Source organism: Mesoplodon bidens (assembly GCF_964165515.1).
Source record: "Mesoplodon bidens genome assembly, chromosome: 9".
Taxonomy (NCBI): domain Eukaryota; kingdom Metazoa; phylum Chordata; class Mammalia; order Artiodactyla; family Ziphiidae; genus Mesoplodon; species Mesoplodon bidens.
Genome location: NC_138166.1, coordinates 94755434 through 94777602, shown reverse-complemented (window position 1 = coordinate 94777602; position 22169 = coordinate 94755434). Strand labels below are relative to the sequence as shown.

The 22169-nt window shown below is 39.2% G+C and overlaps 1 protein-coding gene across 1 annotated transcript in view; it reads right to left on the bottom strand.

Annotated features, from left to right (window-relative positions):
• The window catches only part of MGAM (maltase-glucoamylase), an 87381-nt gene that overhangs the window by 5295 nt on the left and 59917 nt on the right, over positions 1 to 22169 (bottom strand). The window contains exons 41-47 of the mRNA XM_081243929.1: positions 18854 to 19002; positions 18159 to 18243; positions 17203 to 17259; positions 8212 to 8336; positions 6997 to 7085; positions 5628 to 5677; positions 4863 to 5033 (exon numbers count right to left, since the gene is read on the bottom strand). Coding sequence (XP_081100055.1) covers positions 4863 to 5033; positions 5628 to 5677; positions 6997 to 7085; positions 8212 to 8336; positions 17203 to 17259; positions 18159 to 18243; positions 18854 to 19002 — 726 coding nt within the window. The remainder of the gene's footprint in view (positions 1 to 4862; positions 5034 to 5627; positions 5678 to 6996; positions 7086 to 8211; positions 8337 to 17202; positions 17260 to 18158; positions 18244 to 18853; positions 19003 to 22169) is intronic.

The following is a 22169-nucleotide window of genomic DNA, read 5'->3' as shown; positions in this document are numbered from 1 at the left end:
ACTCCCAAACTCATTCTATGAGGCCACCATCACCCTGATACCAAAACCAGACAAACATCTCACAAAGAAAGAAAACTACAGGCCAATATCACTGATGAACACGGATGCAAAAATCCTCAACAAAATACTAGCAAACAGAATCCAACAACACATTAAAAGGATCATACACCATGATCAAAGGGGGTTTATCCCAGGAATGCAAGGATTCTTCAATATACGCAAATCAATCAATGTGATACACCATAGTGTATCTAACCACCTAGTGTTTTAAACAACAGTGTTGCAAATTCTGTTTTTGCCAGTTATGTTACCAAGTATAGTACTTCTATGATGATTAAAAAAACAACAAACATCCAAGCACACCCTCCCACAAACCTAAATCTAAGGAAAACGCATGCCAGAGGTATAAGGAAAAGGGTGAATAACCATAAATCTGATCATTTCTTTGGTGGATTAGCCTACAGGAACTCTGATGCCGAAGAGAACAAGACAAATTCAAAAGGGTTTGCTGAATAAAAAGAAGTTTTAATGCCGAAGTGAGATTACCCACGGTCAAATTACCACAAAATTCAAAATCTTTTGTAAATCTGCTTGCCTATTTTTAGTTGGCACATGAGTTGCATGCATTTGTGTGAACTGTGGTTATATACATTACGCACAGAGTAGAGAAATAAGGTTTACATATTTCAAAGCACACCACAGCAAAAATAAGTTATTTTTTACATTCAAATTCCTTCCTTCAACTTTGCCTGCTTAAATCTCACCCAGCCCTATTCCCATAGGCTAAGGATTTCCCCTAGCCCCTCCTCTTGTTTTCAAATGAGCTAGCTCTTCCTTTCTCCTTCCCATGAGGCTACTATTCCTAATATTTGTATGTTATCTTCTTACTTGTCATGGTCACTTTTATCCTCATCATCTGTTCTCTCTCATCTTTCCTGCTTACCTTCCCTGCGTTTGCCTTTTCTTCCCCTTATATCATGCTCTCAGCAAATTATCCCATCTCCCTGTAACTACCTGGCAGATGTTATTTCTGGATACTTTTTTGAGGAGTTAGTTAGCTCTAGGATCCGGACTATCCTGGAAAGCTGTAGCTTGGATATTTAGCAAGAGTGGGCCCATCCCCTAATCACACACACATATACATGCACACATGCTTCATCATGGACCCAGTGCGTCTTCAGTATATGTATGCTTAGCCATCAGTACAATACTAATCACAGAGAGACATCAAGGTAACCCACAGTTTTCCACACCTCCCTACTGCCTATAGCACAGGGCTAAAACACAGACAGAACATAAAACAAAACCAAGAAAATATTTTAGCTGTACTGGGCATGAACTGATTGGCAGCACACAATAATTTTATGACCATGACGTATAAGTAGTATCAAAGCCATTCGTAGTTAGGATCTTGCTCTAAAAATTCAGAGTGCTCTCCATGTCAATGAAGTGAAATTATGTAAGCTGAGGTTTCTGCTGGTCACATCAATGTTTAACACCTGTTGGGAACCAAAGAAAAAGCATTGGGCATCTGGTGATTGAAGTTTCCTGCAGTCAAACAAATCAGATACAAGCCAGTGGTCCATATACACTTCCACAAGTCGTTGCCTAGCTTCCAGACTGCCCTAAGATTTTCAGGTGAGAAGGGTATTTCTTAATCCCTTAGAGTACAAAAACCATTCGGTATGTAGGGAAAAGACGACAAGACCCTACATAATGAAATAAACAACCACTGCAGAGAAACAACTGGGTAAGTTGGAGAAAATGTCCTCGGAACCCTCCTTTTATTTCCTGCTTCTCCTCTTCCCTTATGGCGCCTTGATGATTGCCCAGTAAGAGTCCGATATTTCAGTGTTTTTTTCTAGGCAAATACTTTCCATAAAGTTTCACCGCATGTGCAGTAGTTAGCTTGTTTGTCAGCAACAAAATTGGGCAAAGTCCTTTATAAGCTCTTGGTCGAGTTGGGGAAGTTGGTTGACAAGAAAACCACAAAAATGAGGAAACAAATAAAAAATACAAACTGAAGGAAAACTTTCATTTCAGGCTTTGTAATCAGGAAGGATTATGAAAAAAGAAAGTTCTGAAAAAAGCAAGAAGTAAGCACACAAGGAAAGAGCCCATTTACCATGAGGCTAGGGGTTGGAACCACAATACTGCATTAAATCCAAGGTGCATATTTTTCACATATTTAACGTTCATGAAATCAGAATGTGTCTTACAATCAACAGGCTTGGAAATACTGTGAACAAGTAGCCCTCCTGACAACTGTTTGTACACGTGTGAACTTCATTGCTACTACTGGTGTTACAAATGGATGGACTGTAAACCACTTAAGAATTATTTTAGAAAGGAATATGAATCTTGGCTGACAGTAAAATTTTAAAAATGCTACGATGAAAACTTGTATAAAGGATCTTAGTGGCTTTGGAGTAAATTGCATAGACAGCAGGGAAAGAATTTTTATGAAATGATGTATCACCAACACCTTTGATAGTTCAGAGGAAATATCTTAACCAATTTGGGCCGCATATTTTTCTTCTAAATAATAATAAATCAAATAAAATAATTTAAAATATTTACCTATTATAAATAGAGCTGCAATGAACATTTTGGTACATGACTCTTTGAATTATGGTTTTCTCAGGGTATATGCCCAGTAGTGGGATTGCTGGGTCATATGGAAGTTCTATTTGTAGTTTCTTAAGGAACCTCCATAATGTTCTCCATAGTGGCTGTACCAATTCACATTCCCACCAGCAGTGCAAGAGTGTTCCCTTTTCTCCACGCCCTCTCCAGCATTTATTGTTTCTAGATTTTTTGATGATGGCTATTCTGACTGGTGTGAGATGATATCTCATTGTAGTTTTGATTTGCATTTCTCTAATGATTAATGATGTTGAGCATTCTTTCATGTGTTTGTTGGCAGTCTGTATATCTTCTTTGGAGAAATGTCTATTTAGGTCTTCTGCCCATTTTTGGATTGGGTTGTTTGTTTTTTTGCTCCTGAGCGGCATGAGCTGCTTATAAATTTTGGAGATTAATCCTTTGTCAGTTGCTTCATTTGCAAATATTTTCTCCCATTCTGAGGGCTGTCTTTTGGTCTTGTTTATGGTTTCCTTTGCTGTGCAAAAGCTTTTCAGTTTAATTAGGTCCCATTTGTTTATTTTTGTTTTAATTTCCATTCCTCTAGGAGGTGGGTCAAAAAGGATCTTGCTGTGATTTATGTCATAGAGTGTTCTGCCTATGTTTTCCTCAAAGAGTTTGATAGTTTCTGGTCTTACATTTAGGTTTCAAATCCATTTTGAGCTTATTTTTGTGTATGGTGTTAGGGAGTGATCTAATCTCACACTTTTACATGTACCTGTCCAGTTTTCCCAGCACCACTTATTGAAGAGGCTGTCCTTTCTCCACTGTACATTCCTGCCTCCTTTATCAAAGATAAGGTGACCATATGTGCGTGGGGTTATCTCTGGGCTTTCTATCCTGTTCCATTGATCTATCTTTCTGTTTTTGTGCCAGTACCATACTGTCTTGATGACTGTAGCTTTGTAGTATAGTCTGAAGTCAGGAAGCCTGATTCATCCAGCTCCGTTTTTCGTTCTCAAGATTGCTTTGGCTGTTCGAGGTCTTTTATGTTTCCATACAAATTGTGAAATTTTTTGTTCTAGGTATCCATCATTGGATGAATGGATAAAGAAGATGTGGCACATATATACAATGGAATATTACTCAGCCATAAAAAGAAATGAAATTGAGCTATTTGTAATGAGGTGGATAGACCTAGAGTCTGTCATACAGAGTAAAGTAAGTCAGAAAGAGAAAGACAAATACCGTATGCTAACACATATATATGGAATTTAAGAAAAAAAATGTCATGAAGAACCTAGGGGTAAGACAGGAATAAAGACACAGACCTACTAGAGAATGGAATTGAGGATATGGGAAGGGGGAAGGGTAAGCTGTGACAAAGCGAGAGAGAGGCATGGACATATATACGCTACCAAACGTAAGGTAGATAGCTAGTGGGAAGCAGCCACATAGCACAGGGAGATCAGCTCGGTGCTTTGTGACGGCCTGGAGGGGTGGGATAGGGAGGGTGGGAGGGAGGGAGACGCAAGAGTGAAGAGATATGGGAACATATGTGTATGTTTAACTGATTCACTTTGTTACAAAGCAGAAATTAACACACCATTGTAAAGCAATTATACTCCAATAATGATGTAAAAAAATAATAAAATATTTACCTAGAAATTTAAATAATAAAACTTAAATGATATAAAACGGTTAAGATATTTCTAATATTTCTTCACATTTAGATTTTCCCTCTCCTAAATTACCCTGATGCAGATTTATCAATGTCTACGTATCTCCACCCAACATTTTCCTCTGTAGTATCATAGTAAAATGATAAAAATCTTTGGTTAAAGAAATTTTGTAAAGCTTTCTATATTTTTAAAATAGAAGTTTTAAGTGATAGAATCATACTTTTGTAAGACTTTTTCTTTCTTTGTGGCACGGGAAATAAAGGAGCAAATTTTAACTGATGGTGTCTTATAATTGATGAAATATGGTAGTTCAAGCTGTTTGAGAAGTAGATCTCTGAGGCAAAGACAAAGTTTTACATAGGTTTGCAGACAAGAAGACATACATGACAAGTAAGGATCCAGACCATCAATTCCAAATGATGTAAACCCTGAATTTTCCCTTCATCTCTGTGCTGTCCTCTCTGACACATGGAACACAGAGGGATTCGGGAAGGGCTTTGCAGGAGAGGGTATCATCTGGAAGGGAAGCAGGAAGGAACTGCCCTTAGGTAGCTCAGGGTTGGGAAATACCATTTGGACTTTTCACTGGTCACAAACCTGTGTTGTAGAGTTGTAGGAGAAGGTGGGTGTTATAACCACGCCGCTCACAGAGATGCTGACACTGGAAACGGAGACACTGCCCACTCCCCAGATCTCAATGTAGCCCAGTTTCAAAGGGTTTGTATCGCTGATGTATTTGTTGAAAATTACATGACTGTGCATTGTATTCTGTCAATTGGAGATAAAAGAAACCAGAGGGGGGAAAAATAGCAAAATTTGTTCAAATTGTTCACAACCTCTTTTTAGGCACAAATGTAGACCATGAAGTAAGATAACTTAAGAGCCCCCCCCCTTTGTGACCTTGGATAGTGAGACCATGATTTTAGCATTCTATCTCCTATTGTCAACTACCATCCAAATTTGCATTGGTTAAGCACTGGCAGGGTCTCTAGAATCATCCCAACTCTAAGAAGACAAAGAATCTCAGCTATCAGGAACCTTATATTCCACATGTGGGGAAGTCACAAAATATGCTGACCATTCCAAGGTGACATAGGAACAAGGGCTAGAAAACATCGAAACAGCCTGTCCATCCGTGCTTGGTGAATTGGAATAAGCTACTGATGAAATATGAATGGGCTTAATCACAGAAAACTTCTGGGGAGCATATTATATCTCTATCTGAAGTCTAGAGGATGGGGAAGTTGCAAATTCGTAAGATGAACAGTGAAGGAATTCTAGGTGGATTTATGTCATGATTCCCAGCATCTTATAAGCCAGTAGAACTCTACATTCTCCCTTCACAGTCCCAGTCACACTCACCTGGCTGACAGAAAAGTGGGCCAGGTAGTAGAGTCCTTTCCCATAGGTATCTGCAAACAAAGAACAATGTAAGCATGATCTGGAACATGCTCTAGAATTCTAATTGCCTACCTGGTTACCTTGGTTGAGAAAGTAGGGATGATTTTTGTTTGGGTTTTTTATCTTATTTTTCTTCTTTACAGAGTTCCATTTTGGGAGATTTAGTCAGACTCTGGCTCCAACCTCAGTTTACACAAAATGTTTGAAATGAGTGTATATAGATGCCTCTGTCTAAGAGAGTCGCCTCATATAGTATAGTTTTCTAACACCACACTTAGTCCACTTCTCTTTCTTGTGGTCTGTGATTCCCAATGTCTTGGTAGTCACCTCAGAATCTCCAGACTGCTGCTAGAGATGCACATATCTGTACACACGTGCATGCACACCACATCACAAACACCACGACTGGTGTGTAATTGGTCAGTTTACCTTGAGAGGTCTCAGGCAATTTTTTAAATGCCATCTCCAGAGAACAGACTTCTTTGTCCTTTATCCTTAATTTATGCCGCAGGTCCAGGGAGAATATCCTTAAAGGTGGACTAGCCAGAGCTTTGTTACAGGTACTCCCGCCCCACACCCTACCTCGGTGGCTTTCTCACTCTTCCCCATACACTTGCCTCTTTCTAAGTTGCCGGTCACTCGGTCAGAAGGCATTGGCTATCCTCTAGAGCTGTGCTGTCTGAGATAGTAGCCACTAGCCAAATGTAGCTATTTAAATTTAAATTAATTATAATTAAATAAAATTTTAACTCCAGTTGCTCAGATGCACTTGTCATGTTTCAAGTGCTCAATAGCCACATATGCCTACTTGCTAGCATACTGGACAACACGGATATAGAACATTTCCATCACTACAGAAAGTTCTTTTGGATATCACTGGGCCTAGAAATTACTAATGGTACTTGAGACATCCTCCTGAGAGGTTACTAATTCCTGTAAACTCCTAATGGAAAATTCCCCCCAATAAATACCACAGCTGATAGAGGCATTGCCTCTCTTACTGGGACATGTAATTAGGGAATGTGCCCTTGAACATAAACCAGATATGGAAGTATAGCTCAGTTGGCTACAAAGAAACTCCCCCTATGGCTCCTATACTGCTGTTTTCCACAGTGGATTAGGACAGCTGGATAACGGTGAGAGATTCAGAGTTAAGCTTCATATGCATGAGGCAGAAGGATCATGTATTATAAACTTAAAAGTAACAAATGGCTATATTTAAAAGTGCACGATTGTCTTAACACAGAAAAGGAAATAGCAGCCCTATAAGATATCCAGGAACCTAGCCAATGGTATTGACATGAATGAATCCGAGGTGGCCCTTACTCACCAATGCTTTGCCCATCATCCCAGAAGAGCCAACCTTCAGCAGTCCCCTCATCATCCAAGGCAACCTTGAAGCCTGTGAATTTCTGACGGCTGCAGTGACGGAGGAAAGAGACATTGGATAAAAACAAAGCCACAGCCACAAACCAAGCGTTTTCATAAAAACATAAAGGAAGTGCTTCATGATATAAAGACTCGGTACTGGGATTCTGGAGACTTGGGATCTAGTTCTAGTTCTGTCTCCATAAGCTCTATGACTTCATGTCAGGAATGAATGAATGAATGAATCAAAGGGAATTTTCCTTTAAGGCTGTATAAGCTCATAGGAGCTCTACAATCTCTACAAAAAGCTACAAGCAAACTCACTGGCTTCCTTCCTTTCTCCACCGTGAGGAAAAGCCTAGTGCTTCAATCTTTCTTCTTTCATGACCTAATGTCCACATGTACAGTGAGTTCTGTTTACAGATGTCCTAAGTTCTTCAGTTTTCAACAGAATTTTTGCAATAAAATGAGTAGGGTTTCAAGAATTTTAGTCTGACATCAGATGTACATGGATTTTAGTCCCTGCTCAGCTCCTTACTAACTGTGTGACTCTGAGTTAATCACTAAGCCTCCTGAAGCCTCTCTTTGCTAATCTGAAAAATGGGGATGATAACAGTACTTACACCATAGGGCTTATCTTTCCTTTTGTTAGGAAAAATAGATAATCTCCAAATGGAAATCTCCATATTAGTACAGTTCTAGGCACAGAGCAAGCATTCACCTGCTGTCAGCTATTATCAATTATTATATAGGTCTAGAATACACAGGCTATATATTAGGTCTAGAATTTTTAAATCTTGCATGTAAGGGATCTCAGCCTCAGTTGCCATATGGCTTACACAATTTTTCAGCAGTAATTTTCTTAGCAAAGAGTCAATTATGATCCAGTCTTTTAAAACTAGCATGAACCACGGTTGCTCCGGTTTGACTTCCACCTCAAACGTCACTAATGAGACCTAATATCACACCCACTTAGATCTAAAATAGCTGTTAATTAAGAATTGTTCAGAGTACAGAATCCAAAAAAGGCTAAAATACAAACAAGTAAGCAAGCAAGCAAACAAAACTGTTTAGTAAAAGTGCTCTGGGGCCTGAGGGTGCAGTTTACAGATTGGTGGGCTTCACCAGGATCTGAGCTGCCTGGCGTGGAAGGGAGAAATGTGGTGCCCTCACTCACCTTAAGTGGGTGTTCTGTGCAGGCTCTTGCCAGGGCAGGATGTAGCCCCCACGGACATGAAGATTAATGTGGTCAAGAGGCGCTGGCAAGGACTTCCACTCTCCCTGGGCTTGAATGTCCACACCCTGTGGGCCAGAAGAAGGTGATGGAGAGAACACATCAGCCCGAATGATGCATTTACCAGACATCTTGTCCACGCTCGGAACCTGCTGCCTGTTCAGGACCTGTTATCACACTTTTCCACGCTCGCCCAGCTGCTCTATGGGATCGTGAGTTGCTGCCAGGGCATCATGTCAGGATCTCTTGTCTTTGGGGGCTTCTGCTGTACACACCCCATGAGATCACAGCTGCCTCTCACCCTACCCTTACCCCACATCCTGTTTCTGTGTAGGAAGTACTGCTAGAGGAGGCTGAGCGAGCCTTCTTTCTTTCTGTTTGGCTCCTGATTCACTCCCCCAAAGACACGTCCAGACCTTCCCTTTGTTTGTCCCCACTCCACCTCCGTCTCCCTCCACTGCCCCCCACCCCACCCTCAGCAAGTTCACTAACACCTTTGACTCCTACTTGACAGAAATAATTAAAGTGAACTGCCTTACTTCACAAATCCTTATCTTTAACTCATTATATCCTCCTTTACGTTTCACATCTTGATCTTGCCTGTGACAGGGAGAAGCATCTCTCACCCCAGGCCATAAATCTCGATTCCTAAGAAACCGTCCTCCCACACGTTCTCAGCCTAGAGCAAGGCTTCTCGAATTCAGCACTGTGGACGTTCTGGGCCAGAACACCCTGTGCTGTGGGCACTGTTCTGTGCTTTCTAGATGTTGACCAGTGTCCATCCACTAGATGCATCTCCCCCACTTCCCACCACATTGTGACAACGAAAAATGTCTCCAGACATGGCCAATGTCCCCTGATAGGCAGGTCCCTCCTTTTGAGAATCACCACTTTAGAGGTAAGGAGCACAGCTACCATCACATTTCTTCACTTTTGGTCCCCGATGCTCATTTTATGCAGATTCGATCTATATCACATTCGCCGGGGTGGACTCTGCTTCGTGGGCCTGCCTCAGGACCCCAGAGTCCATAGGACTTAATACAAATTCCAGCCCACATCTCTGGGCTTCTTCGGTTTTCTTACTGATATCATGAGAAAACTAAATTATATGCTTTCTAATGACACTTTATTCTAGTATCTTATGAATGCTGGACTTTTCCTCCATTGATTGTCCTACCTTCAAGTAAAATCTGATACATGTAAAACCGTCAACTATATTTCTACCAAATTCTTTATTTCTCTCAATGTTTTTTTTCATTCTACTACACATTGTGGCTAAATATGATATGCTACCTTCTCATGATTTCCTTTCCAGCACCTAATGAGTCACAGGCTTGTTTCCTTTCCTTTAAATAGTTTCTGACCAGGCTAGCCTAAAAAAATTCCTGTTAAAATATCGATAAAGACATGACTATAAGATCAAATCTAAAAGCAGCATTATTAAAATAAGAAATGACAACCTAATGTGACTTTGTAAAGGGGAATTTTCATCAACTGCATAGTCACTGAATATGATTGAGAAGCACTGTTTTAAAAATCCAATATATATTCTACCCTGTAAACAAATAAACAAAATGGCCGTGAGTGAAGTAGATAAAAACTTTAATTCACACACACTGTCTGCTCTTAATCTTCACTAAAATAGGTATCAATAAGACAAGTCAGAGTAATTCAATGCCTCTCCCTCTCCCAAACAATCTACAAGCTATAGTGCCCGATATGACAGAAAGGAGAGAGGGATGGATAGAAAACAACTTCATGGCGTGTTCAGTCGCATAGGCATGACGGAGACAGACGAAAGCTCGTCAAAGAGCTATCAACTGCTGATTTTGCAGCTTGAGAGCCTGAGCAGATGAAGATCCAGCCTTGCCAGAAGCACATCAGCCTGTCCTGCCTCAAGGCACGTGCCCCTTCATCAAACAAGCGCAGTCTAAAGGCCAAGCAGTTAGGATGGCTTGTTGCTTCTGCAGTCGGATGAGCACAGGAGGGACAGGGTGGGATGGGAGTCCACAGCTACTAAGGTGGCAATGGTAGGAGAAGTCATGATCCCTGGGAAGTGGGAACCACAGAGACAGGGAGATAGGAGTCTTACCTTCTTCACCCCACCCTTCACTCAGGCATTTGCTCATTTCCAGCTCCACTGGACAAGCAGCAGAGAAACTGGGCAAAAGTGGTAGCTCTCAAGACAGGTAGGACTTTCTTATTTTTCCCTCTCCTGCTTTCTATCTCTTTGCCTTTCTGTTCTGCTTTCTGGGTAATTTCCTAGATTGCACCTTACAATTTCTTTTTAAACAAAATTTTTTAATTCTTGCATCATGCGTTTAATTTTCAAGATTGCTTTGTGAGTATGCTTTGTTTAAAGCATGTTTTCTTATTCTAAGCACATCTTATCTTCCTGAGGAGATAAAAATTTTCTAGTTAACTTCTTAATAACATATGTGCAGAACATTATACAAATAAAAAATGCACAGCTCAATAAAGTTTTACCAAGTGATCACACCCATGAAACCACCACCTAAATCAAGAAGTGACTATCACCAGCATCCCAGAAGGCTCTCTCATCCCCTCTCATAATAATCACCACACCAGAGGCGGCAACTATTCTGATTTCTATCACTTTTGCCTGTTTTCGAATTTGTATTTCATAAATGGAATCCTACATTTTTTACTGTCTTGAATCTGGCTATTTGTGCTCGAGATTACATTTGTGATGTTCATTATCTTTGTTTGTGTAGCAACAGTTCATTATTTTCATTGCCCTATAGTATTCAGTTTTAAAAATAGAACATGATCTATGTATCGAGTTCACCATTTATGGACATTTGTCTTATTTCCAGGTTTTTTTTGCTATTTTACAAATAGTGCTGCTATGAAACATTCTTGGACTTTTTTGGAGAAAATATATACACTTTAGGAATAAATCTATAACACTATCATTTCTTCCCAGATGTACATTGACATAATATACATATAATATATAGTGATAAAATATGATATACAATATATATTAAACACAATGAAAATTCTAGTACAAGCTTGTTTTTATTTTCTGGATTGACAATATTTTTTAAGGTAATCTGGGAGAATATATAAAAATAACAATCATATTTCTGAAAAAAGATGATGACACATTGGTCTATCATACATTAAACTGTATTATAAATAAGTAATCACTAAAATGTTCAGAACTGACAGAACACATAATTCATAGATTAACAAATCAAAAACAGAAAGGAAAAAAGAGACCTTTCTGACAAATTCTACCATGTGTAAAAAACAGTACATAATAACAGAAGCTTAGCAAAGCAAAAATATTGGGAAATTTAACCAAAAAAAGGCTGTATCCTCACATTTCGCTATTCACCAAATGCATTCCAGTGACTGAAAAAACATTAATTTGACTACATAAAAGTTAAAATATCTATCTAAAATTATAAAAAATTTAAAAGCAAATGACAACGTGGAAAAATACTTCCAGTAAACACGGCAAAGTGTTATCAACTTAAGTGTGTAAATATCCTTTAAAAATCAGTACAATTAATTTATCTTAATAGGAAACTGGCAAAAGAATAGAAAGGTCACAGAAGTATAAATGGGCTGTCAAAGATGATCACAAATCAAATCAATGATGAGCATTAGGAACCATAATGCCTTTAAGAGTGATACAAAGATGAATATAAATATTTTTAAAAACGAAGATTCAAAGCTGACAATGACTAGGGAAATGAACACTCTTATCAAGTGCTGATGGGAATGTAAGTTGTTTCTGAAATTTTGCCAACTTTTATTAAGGATTCTTGTGTTAAGCATCTTCTCTGGCTAGAAATTCAGAAAACCACTGGGTGATGGGTGCGAGTGGAGCACATGAAAGACATGCTCTCTTGAACAGACAAGATGGAAATTTAGGTTAACAATGTTCTGTTGAATGGAAGAGGTGAAAATTTAGGTACTGTAGAAACAGGAATTATATGAACTATACATAAATTCCTACCTCACTTAAGCATATAATAACCTGTGTGACAACAAAGAAACCCAGTTCAGAAACAGGATCTGATTGAGTCATCTGCTCCAAGTGGAGAGCCTAAGTTTCCATTCTATTTACCAGGTGCAAATTTTTCCATGCTTTTGCTAACATCTGAAATACATCCTTCCTCTTCATCTTTTAAAATATTGAGTATATTTTACTGACACTTCTATAAACTGTCAGTGGGACTGGGTGCTGATAAAACCTTTTGGAAAGCAATCTGCCAGCATCTGTCAAAATGTCAAATACTTTACCCCAGCAAATTCACTGACCAAAACTTACACCAAGATATATGTACCGTGATATTTCCTACAGAACTGCACCATTACTTATAAAAAGAAAACAAACTAAAATCCTAACTGTCCATCCACAGAGGTGCTTTGCTAAACGATTCCATACAATGGAACATAACACAGCTCCTAAAAAGAATGGGGAAGAGCTTCAAGTGCTGACATACAAAGATCTTCAAGATACGTTATTAGGTGAATTAATCAAGGGGTCTAATAGTATGCACAGTAAGATACTATTTGTGTCAATAAAAAAAGGATACACATATGCTAATCTATGCACAAATTTTTATCAGCAAAGATATATAACAGATTGTTAATGGGGGTTAGCTTTAGAAGGGGGACCAAGGATTGGGAGACAGGGAGAATGGTGAATTTTACTTTCCATTTTCCCTTTTCCAATGTTTGAATTTTTACTAGTGGAGGGATTTTTACTTTCCTAATTTTTTGGCACCCCATCTGTCTTTCAGGGTACCTTTCCAGTCCATATTCCTCTGATATCTTCCATCCTTTAACCAGTATACTTGCATTTCTTCTTCCTCTAAATTTCTACACTATATTTTAATATTCCACAGTGTTCCTTATATCGAATGATTTTTTAATTTTTACTTTATATTGGAGTATAGTTAATTAACAATGTTTTGTTAGTTTCAGGTATACAGCAAAGAGACTCAGTTATACATATACATGTATCTATTCCTTTTCCAATTCTTTTCCCATTTAGGTTATTACAGAGTATTAAGCAGAGTTCCCTGTGCTATACAGTAGGTTCCTTAACTTGTTCCTTTTCACATGACCAGATGGTGAAATAGGTCTCATACACTTTGTGTATCCTCTAGAATAGGGATTAACAAATTTCACCTTTAAAGGGTCAGATAGGATATATTTTACACTTTGTGGGCCAGATAGCCTCTGATGAAACTACTCAAAACTACTTGATTCTAACTAAACATCAAAATTTTATTTTTTTCTAAATGGCTTGTTCCATCAACATTTGGCTTCCTATGTTTTGTTTTGTCTCAAAAAGAAACAAAAAAAGTTGAAAGACTAAATCAAAGCTATTTTCTATTTAAAGGGAACACTCTTGCACTGTTGGTGGGAATTTAAATTGACACAGCCACTGTGGAGAACAGTATGGAGGTTCTTTAAAAAACTAAAAATAGAACTACCATACGACCCAGCAATCCCACTACTGGGCATATACCCTGTGAAAACCATAATTCAAAAAGAGTCACGTACCACAATGTTCATTGCAGCTCTATTTACAATAGCCAGGACATGGAAGCAACCTAAGTGTCCATCGACAGATGAATGGATAAAGAAGATGTGGCACATATATACAATGGAATATTACTCAGCCATAAAAAGAAACGAAATTGAGTTATTTGTAGTTAGGTGGATGGACCCAGAGTCTGTCATACAGAGTGAAGTAAGTCAGAAAGAGAAAAACAAATACCGTATGCTAACACATATATATGGAATCTAAAAAACAAACAAACAAAAATGGTCATGAAGAACCTAGGGGCAAGATGGGAATAAAGACGCAGACCTACTAGAGAATGGACTTGAGGATATGGGGAGGGGGAAGGGTAAGCTGGGACAAAGTGAGAAAGAGGCATGGACATATATACACTACCAAATGTAAGGTAGATAGCTAGTGGGAAGCAGCCACATAGCACAGGGAGATCAGCTCAGTGCTTTGTGACGGCCTGGAGGGGTGGGATAGGGAGGGTGGGACGGAGGGAGACACAAGAGGGAAGTGATATGGGGATATATGTATATGTATAACTGATTCACTTTGTTATAAAGCAGAAACTAACACACCATTGTAAAGCAATTATACTCCAATACAGATGTTAAAAAAAAAAAAGCTATTTTCTATTTAAAAGCCATGTATAAAACCAGCAATTCCAGGAAAGTTTTCTCTTCTTTGATAGCCCTCACACTTCACTTTCTTTCATATGGTATATATAATTATGTACATATGTATTAGTGTTTATAACATGCAAATATTAACTCCAGATTAGATGGTGAACTCCATAGGGAAACTTTTCCAGTATATACCACACCCAGAGCTCAGTAAGGTGGTTTGCACCTGGGAAAGGTTGGGACTAGAGTGAGATGTGTAAGGTGCCCAGTATGAACCATTTAAGAAGGCACTTACTCTCAGGGTCCTGCAAACACAGGGGCTGCCTTAAAATGGAGTGCCTCCTTAAACCGTGTGCCCTAGGCACCTTACTTGCTTCACCCTGGCCCTGGCCCCGCACCCAGGAGCCTCAGTGTACTCAGAATGACTGCCTGTTAGTGAATAAGCCAGTCAACATGCAAACTCAGGACAAAGGCTACACTCACATAAAGGAAGTTGGCTGCTCCCTCCCAGAAAGCCCTCGCTGGGAAGCACAGCGCAGTCTTAACCTACTGCCAACCAGAGGACAGATCTAGCTCAGGAAAAAAGGGCGTGTCAGGGAGGACTCAGGGCTCCATAAGACAGAGAAGAAAAGGAACAAAATCTCCATTGTCCTTGCAGGGTTTTCACCCAGTCCCACTACAAATGGCTTGGCTGAAAGGGCCCAGAGCACGCTCTGCCTCTTGTCCTCCTGCTGTTATCCTTTTGCTGTATTTCTAGTTTGCTGCTTTGCTCTGCTCAGAAAAGTCAGGAGAGGAGGACACTATCTTTGATTCTTCCTCAAGAATCAAACTCTGGACTTCCCTGGTGGTGCAGTGGTTAAGAATCCACCTGCCAATGCAGGGGACACAGGTTCAATCCCTGGCCTGGGAAGATCCCACATGCCATGGAGCAACTAAGCCTGTGAGCCACAACTACTGAGCCTGTGCTCTAGAGCCCACGAGCCACAACTACTGAGCCTGCGTGCCACAACTACTGAAGCCCGTGTGCCTAGAGCCTGTGCTCCACAACAAGAGAAGCCACCGCAATACAACGAAGAGTAGCCCCCGCTCGCTGCAACTTGAGAAAGCCTGTGCGCAGCAATGAAGACCCAACGCAATCAAAAATGAATTAAATAAACTTATTAAAAAAAATCAAACTCTGACTTGTCTGTGTCCCTGCAGAAGAACACTGCTTGTACCAATTTACATTCCCACCAACAGTGTAGGAGGGTTCCCTTTTCTCCACATCCTCTCCAGCATTTATTGTTTGTAGATTTTTTGATGATGGCCATTCTGACCAGTGTGAGGTGATACCTCATTGTAGTTTTGATTTGCATTTCTCTAGTAATTGGTACAGCCACTACAGAAAACAGTATGGGGGGTTCTTAAAAAACTAAAAATAGAACTATCATATGACCAGGAATCCCACTCCTAGGCATACACCAGAGAAAACCATAATTCGGAAGGATAGATGAACCCCAATGTTCACTGCAGCACTATTCACAATAGCCAGGACATAGAAGCAACCTAAATGTCCATCAACAGAGGAATGGATAAAGAAGATGTGGTACATATATACAATGGAATATTACTCAATCATAAAAAAGAACAAAATAATGCCATTTGCAGCAACATGGATGGACCTAGAGACTGTCATACTGAGTGAAGTAAGTCAGACAGAGAAAGACAAATATATGATATCGCTTATATGTGGAGTCTAAAAAAAGGTTACAAATTAACTTATCTACAAAACAGAAATAGAGTTACAGATGTAGAAAATAAACTTTTGGTTATCAGGGGGTAAGGGAGGGGAGCGATAAATTGGAAGATTGGAATTGACATAAATACACTACTATATATACAATAGATAACTAATAAGGACCTACTGTATAGCACAGGGAACTCTACTCAGTACTCTGTAATGGCCTATATGGGAAAAGAATCTAAAAAAGAGTGGATGTATGTATATGTATAACTGACTCACTTTGCCGTACACGTGAAACTAACACAACATTATAAATCAACTGTACTCCAATAAAAATTAAAAAAAAAAAAGAACACTGCTTGAAGCTTCTGTGAAAGAGTGTTTCCCCAACTGAGTCTCTGGGGTTCAGACTAGCCCAGAAAAGTCATATGACAGAGAAGGCTGTGTTCCTTCCCCATTTCTAAATGCATTTGCATTACACCAGCTCACAAAAGTCGGGCCTTATACCTCTGTGTACATTTTACATACTGCCTAGGACCTTGCTTACCTTAGGAAAGTACATTTAACACTCCTCTTCGGGCATCTATGCTATAAAAGAAGGTATTATGTAAAAAGACAGAGGGGAAAAGCCTCCTAACACTTATGAACCTCCAGTCTAGCAGGGAGAATATAAACAAAAACCATAGTTTCCAGCACAACTTCAAGCATTTACCAGTCAGTGTCTGCCATTTTACACCACTGTGAATAGTGGTGGTATAAGGAAAGATAAAAACTAACACATAAAGAACACCTACAAAAAGCCAGGCACTACAGGAGATGCTTTTACACATTTCAGAACAATTCTGTGAGGGAAGCCGTCTTTCCCCACGTGGAGGTGAGAAAAATGAGGCTACAAGGTTAAAAGTGACACGTCCAAGAACACACAGCAAGTGGGTTACGGAGACAGAATTTGACCTGAGGTCTGTCAGATTCTAAAGCCTGTGCATGCTATCATTTCCCCAGGTTGCATAGAAACAATCAGAAAAACTTACCGTGTAGTAATCATACCAGCGGGCTCTAGGGAAATACGCAGTGACATTTCTGGCGTTCTAAAATTAAACAAACAAACAAAAAAACAAGGCATGAGAAGTAGGCTCAGCTCTCTAGGGCAGAGTAACCATTTGCACAGTAAAGGGGTCAAAACAATGTAATGGCCTTGGACCCACAGGGCTCTTCTCTCTAGAGGTCACCAGTGTTGGGAAAGGCTCCCTTCTCTGATCCCTTCTCAAACTGGGGAGATCTGCGTAACCAAAGATGGTGGCTTCTGTAAAACCCTTTGGGATCCGGGACTTAAGGGGGAAAAAAAAATCATCATTTACTTATAGACTTATCCCATACCCTCTCTAAAGAGACAAACTGAGGTTGGGGGCGTCTAGAGCAGAAAAAAAATGTGTAGGTTTACGGCACCAATACTTCAGAAATTATGATTAGTGCAGTAAGTTTTGGAGAAGATCCGGTTAACTGTTATTTTAATTAGAAGCCTAATCATTGATAAATGAAGTAAAGAAATGGCTGCCTGAGGACCTCTTTTGGAGGAAGGGAAGAGCTAGCCGGCAACAAAATTATACACGTTGCTACAAACAATCCTTCTGAAAAGTTTTGTTTTAATGGTGATAGAGGATAGCAAGGATTTCCTTATAGTTCTGCCCCACCTGACTCACACTCCTTCTTTCAGTTAAAGAAGAAATGATTATATCTTCAAATATATCAAAGGGTTTTTTCCTTCTTGATTATCCAATGAATCAGAATTCGTTATACTGATTTTAAAGACGAGGGAGCTGAGGACCAGAACATCTAAGTGACGAACTTCAGCTCAGAGGGAGAGGAAGAGACAGAGGTAGAATAAGAAACCACATCTCAGGACCCCATCAGATGAGGCCTCTTCTTTTCGACTAGTCACCGGCCTCATAGCTGGGATCCTCTATTCATCAGAGGCCTCCATACTCACAGGCTCCAGGACGGGGCTGACCAGGAAGGCTGGGCCCAGAAGGAACTGACTGTCTACATCCCAGGTCACCTGGTCTGACACAAACCTGGAGAGGGAAACCAAGGTATCACAATTAGGACCCCTACAGGACTCCAGATCGAGGCCTTGAAGAAACTCTTCAAGTTCAGACCCAAGTTGGAAATCCAGCCACATCCTATACCATCTTTTATTCTTTCCCTAGGTCGACCTTAATTAGATACATGCTCACTTTCTACATGTCATGTTCTTCAAACCCCAGAAATGGCTGGATTTAGACACATTCTCACCTATCAATATCTCCACACGTTTCTTAACCACAGCACATTTTAACACAAGAATGGCCTCCATTCCTCAGATATCCCCCTGGAATGCCTTCTTTCGTGACCTGAGCTACTATAAAGGATAGGTAGGTCTTTACAGGCCCAAATTAGAAAGAAATTATTCTGTGTTGTATTGTATATCATTCTGAAATTTTTCAAAAAAAATCAATAGTCTTTTACCAAAGAGCTAAGGTGTGACTGACACCATGCTAAAAGGAGTCATAACGTACGGTCTGTGCCTAGAGAGCTTTTGGCAAAGGCAGTCATGCCTTTAATTTGGAAGAATTGTTTTCTTCAACCGCCACCATATAGAATAAAATTATCACTTAGTCTTTGGTATCCTCGCTAGACACTCACTCGTGGAGAAGAGGCCGCACGACAGTGCTGCCCTCCGTGTTGGCCCTGTGCATCAGGGTGTACAGATATGGCAACAGGGCGTATCTGGTCTGCAGGACACTTCTGGCGATAGTCACAAAGGTAGAATCCCAGGACACAGGGTCTTGCCTCTAAGGAGAAAAAAAAGTGTTCCAGGCTCAACTTAGGGGACCTGGGGGACGTAAGGAGATCACTGAACATTTATTCCAAAGGAAGATCAAACAAAGCTAAACCAACGATGACTATAGATGAGACTCAAAGAATATTTTTAATAGACCAAAAGAGGTCACTGAAGCTTTCCCAGGACAGTTGAAAAAATTCCCCATAAGAAATGGGGGGTGGGGTATATATTTGGTACAATGCCCAAACTGAAAGAATACTGATTCATTGAAACATGAGGATTTTTTCATGTACTTGTTGGCTATTTGTGTATCTTCTTTGAAAAAATGTCTATTCAGTTCCTCTGCCCATTTTTAAATCAGATTTTTTAAATTTTTTTTTTTGCTATTGAGTTGTATGAGTGCCTTATATATTTTGGATATTAACCCTTTATCAGATACATAGTTTGCAAGTATTTTCTCCCATTCTGTGGGTTGTCTTTTCATTTTGTTGATTCCATGCAGAAGCTTTTTAGTGTGATGTAGTCCCAGTTCTTTAATTTTGCTTCTGTTCTTTGTGCTTTTGGTGTCATATCAAAAAAAAAAAAGTGCCAATAACAATGTCAAGTAGATTTTTCCCTATGTTTTCTTCTAGGAGTTTTATGGTTTCAGGTCTTAATCCATTTTGAGTTAATTTTTTGTGAGTGTGGTAAGATTTGAGTTATTTTTGTGAGTGTGCCTGTGATTATCTAGTTTTACCAACATCATGCATTAAAGAGACTATGCTTTCTCCACAGAGTATTTTTGGCTCTCTTGTCAAATATTAGTTGACAGTACATGCAAAGGTTTATTTCTGGGCTCCGATTCTGTTCCATTGGTCTATTATTTTTTACGCCAATACCATACTGTTTTGATTACTAGACCATGTAGTTTTGATTATTATAGCTTTGTAATATAGTTTGAAATAAGGAGGCCTGATGCCTTTAGTTTTGTTCTTTCTCAGGACTGCTTTAGCTGTCTGTGGTCTTTTGTAATTCCATACAACTTTTAGGATATTTTTTTCTATTTCCGTGAAAAATCCCATTAGAATTTTGATTGGAATTACATTGACTTCATAGATGGTTTTAGTATGGACATTTTAAAAATGTTAATTCTTCTGATCCATGAACACAGAATATTTTTCTACTTGTCTCTTTCATCAGTGTCTTACAGTTTTCAGTGTACAGATCTTTCACCTTGGTTAAGTTTATTGCTAAGTACTTTATTGTGTTCTGATGCTATTGTGAATGGGATTGTTTTCTTTATTCCTTTTTCAGATATTTCACTGTTAGTGTATAGAAAGGCAATCGATTTCTGTATGTTGATTTGATATTGTGCAACTTCACTGAATTCATTGATTAGTTTCTAATAGTTTTTTGGTGACATCTTTAGGATTTTCTGTATATAAGATCATATAAACTGTAAACAGAGACCATTTTACTTCTTCCCTTCTGATTTGAATGCTTTTTTTTTTTTCTCATCTGATGGCTCTGACTAGGACTTCCAGTAGTACTATGTTGACTAGGAGTAGTGAGAGTGGGAACCCTTGTCTTTGTCCTGATCTTAGAGAAAAAGCTTTCAACTTTTCACTGTTGAGTATAATATTAGCTGTGAGCTTGTCATATACAGCCTTTATTATGTTGAGGCACATTCCTTCTATAATCAATTTGTTGAGAGTTTTTAATCATGAAAGGATGTTGTATTTGTCAAGTCTTTTTTTTCCTGCACCTATTAAGATGATCATATGATTTTTACCTTTTATTCTATTAATGTGGTATATCACATGACTTGCATATATTGAACCAGCCTTGCATCCCAAGGTTAAATCCCACTTGATCATGATGCATCATTCTTTCAGTGTGCTGTCAAATTCATTGTACTAATATTTTGTTAAAACTTTTTAGAACTATATTCATCAGGGATATTGGCCTGTTTTTCTTTTCTTGTAGTATATTGGCCTCTTCTTCTTTTCTTGTAGTGTCCTTATCTGCTTAAGTATCAGGGTAATGCTGTTCTTCTAAAATTAGTTTGGCAGTGTTCCCAAACCTTTAATATTTTGGAGGTGAGAAGTACTGGCATTAATTCTTTTTTAAATGTTTTACAGACTTCACCAGGGAAGCCATCTGGTCCTGGGATATTCTTTGTTGGGAGATTTTTGATTACTGATCTCCTTACTCATTACTGGTCTGTTCAGATTTTCTGTCTCTTCATGATTCAGTCTTGGTAGGTTCATGTTTCTAGAAATTTATCCATTTCAACCAGGTTGTCCAATTTGTCAGTATATAATTGTTCATAGTAGTCTCTTATGATCTTTTATATTTCTGTGGTATCAGTTATAATGTCTCCTTTTTCATTTACAATTTTATTTATATTTGAGCTTCCTCTGTTTTTGTCTTAAGAAATCTAGCTAAAGGGTTGCCAATTTTGTTTATCTTTTCAAAGAACCAGCTCTTAGTTTCATTGATCTTTTCTATTTTCTGGTCTCTATTTTATTTCTGCTCTGATCTTTGTTATTTCCATTCTTCTGCTAACTTTGGGCTTAGTTTGTTCTTCTTTTGCTAGCTCCTTGAGGTGTAAAGTTAGGCTGCTTATTTGATATCTTTCCTTTTTCTATAAACTTCCCTCTTAGGACTTGGAATGGTAGTTATCAGGGGCTGGGAGGTGAGAGAAATGGGGAGATGTTGGTCAAAGAGTAAAAACTTCTTGTTATAAATTACATATTTCTGGTGATATAATGTACAGCATGGTGTCCATAGTTAACAATACTGTATTATATACTTGAAAGTTGCTAAGAGCGTAGATATTAAATGTTCTCACAACAAAAAAGAAATGGTGGGCCTCCCTGGTGGCGCAGTGGTTGAGAGTCCGCCTGCCGATGCAGGGGATACGGGTTCGTGCCCCGGTCTGGGAGGATCCCATATGCCGCGGAGCGGCTGGGCCCGTGAGCCATGGCCGCTGGGCCTGCGCATCCGGGGCCTGTGCTCCGCAACGGGAGAGGCCACAACAGTGAGAGGCCCGCATACCGCAAAAAGAAAAAAAAAAAAGAAATGGTAATTATGTGACATGATAGAGGTGTTGACTGACCCTACTGTGATAATCATTTCACAATATATAAGTATATCAAATTTAAAAAAAGAAACATGAGGGTTTAATGGTTTTGA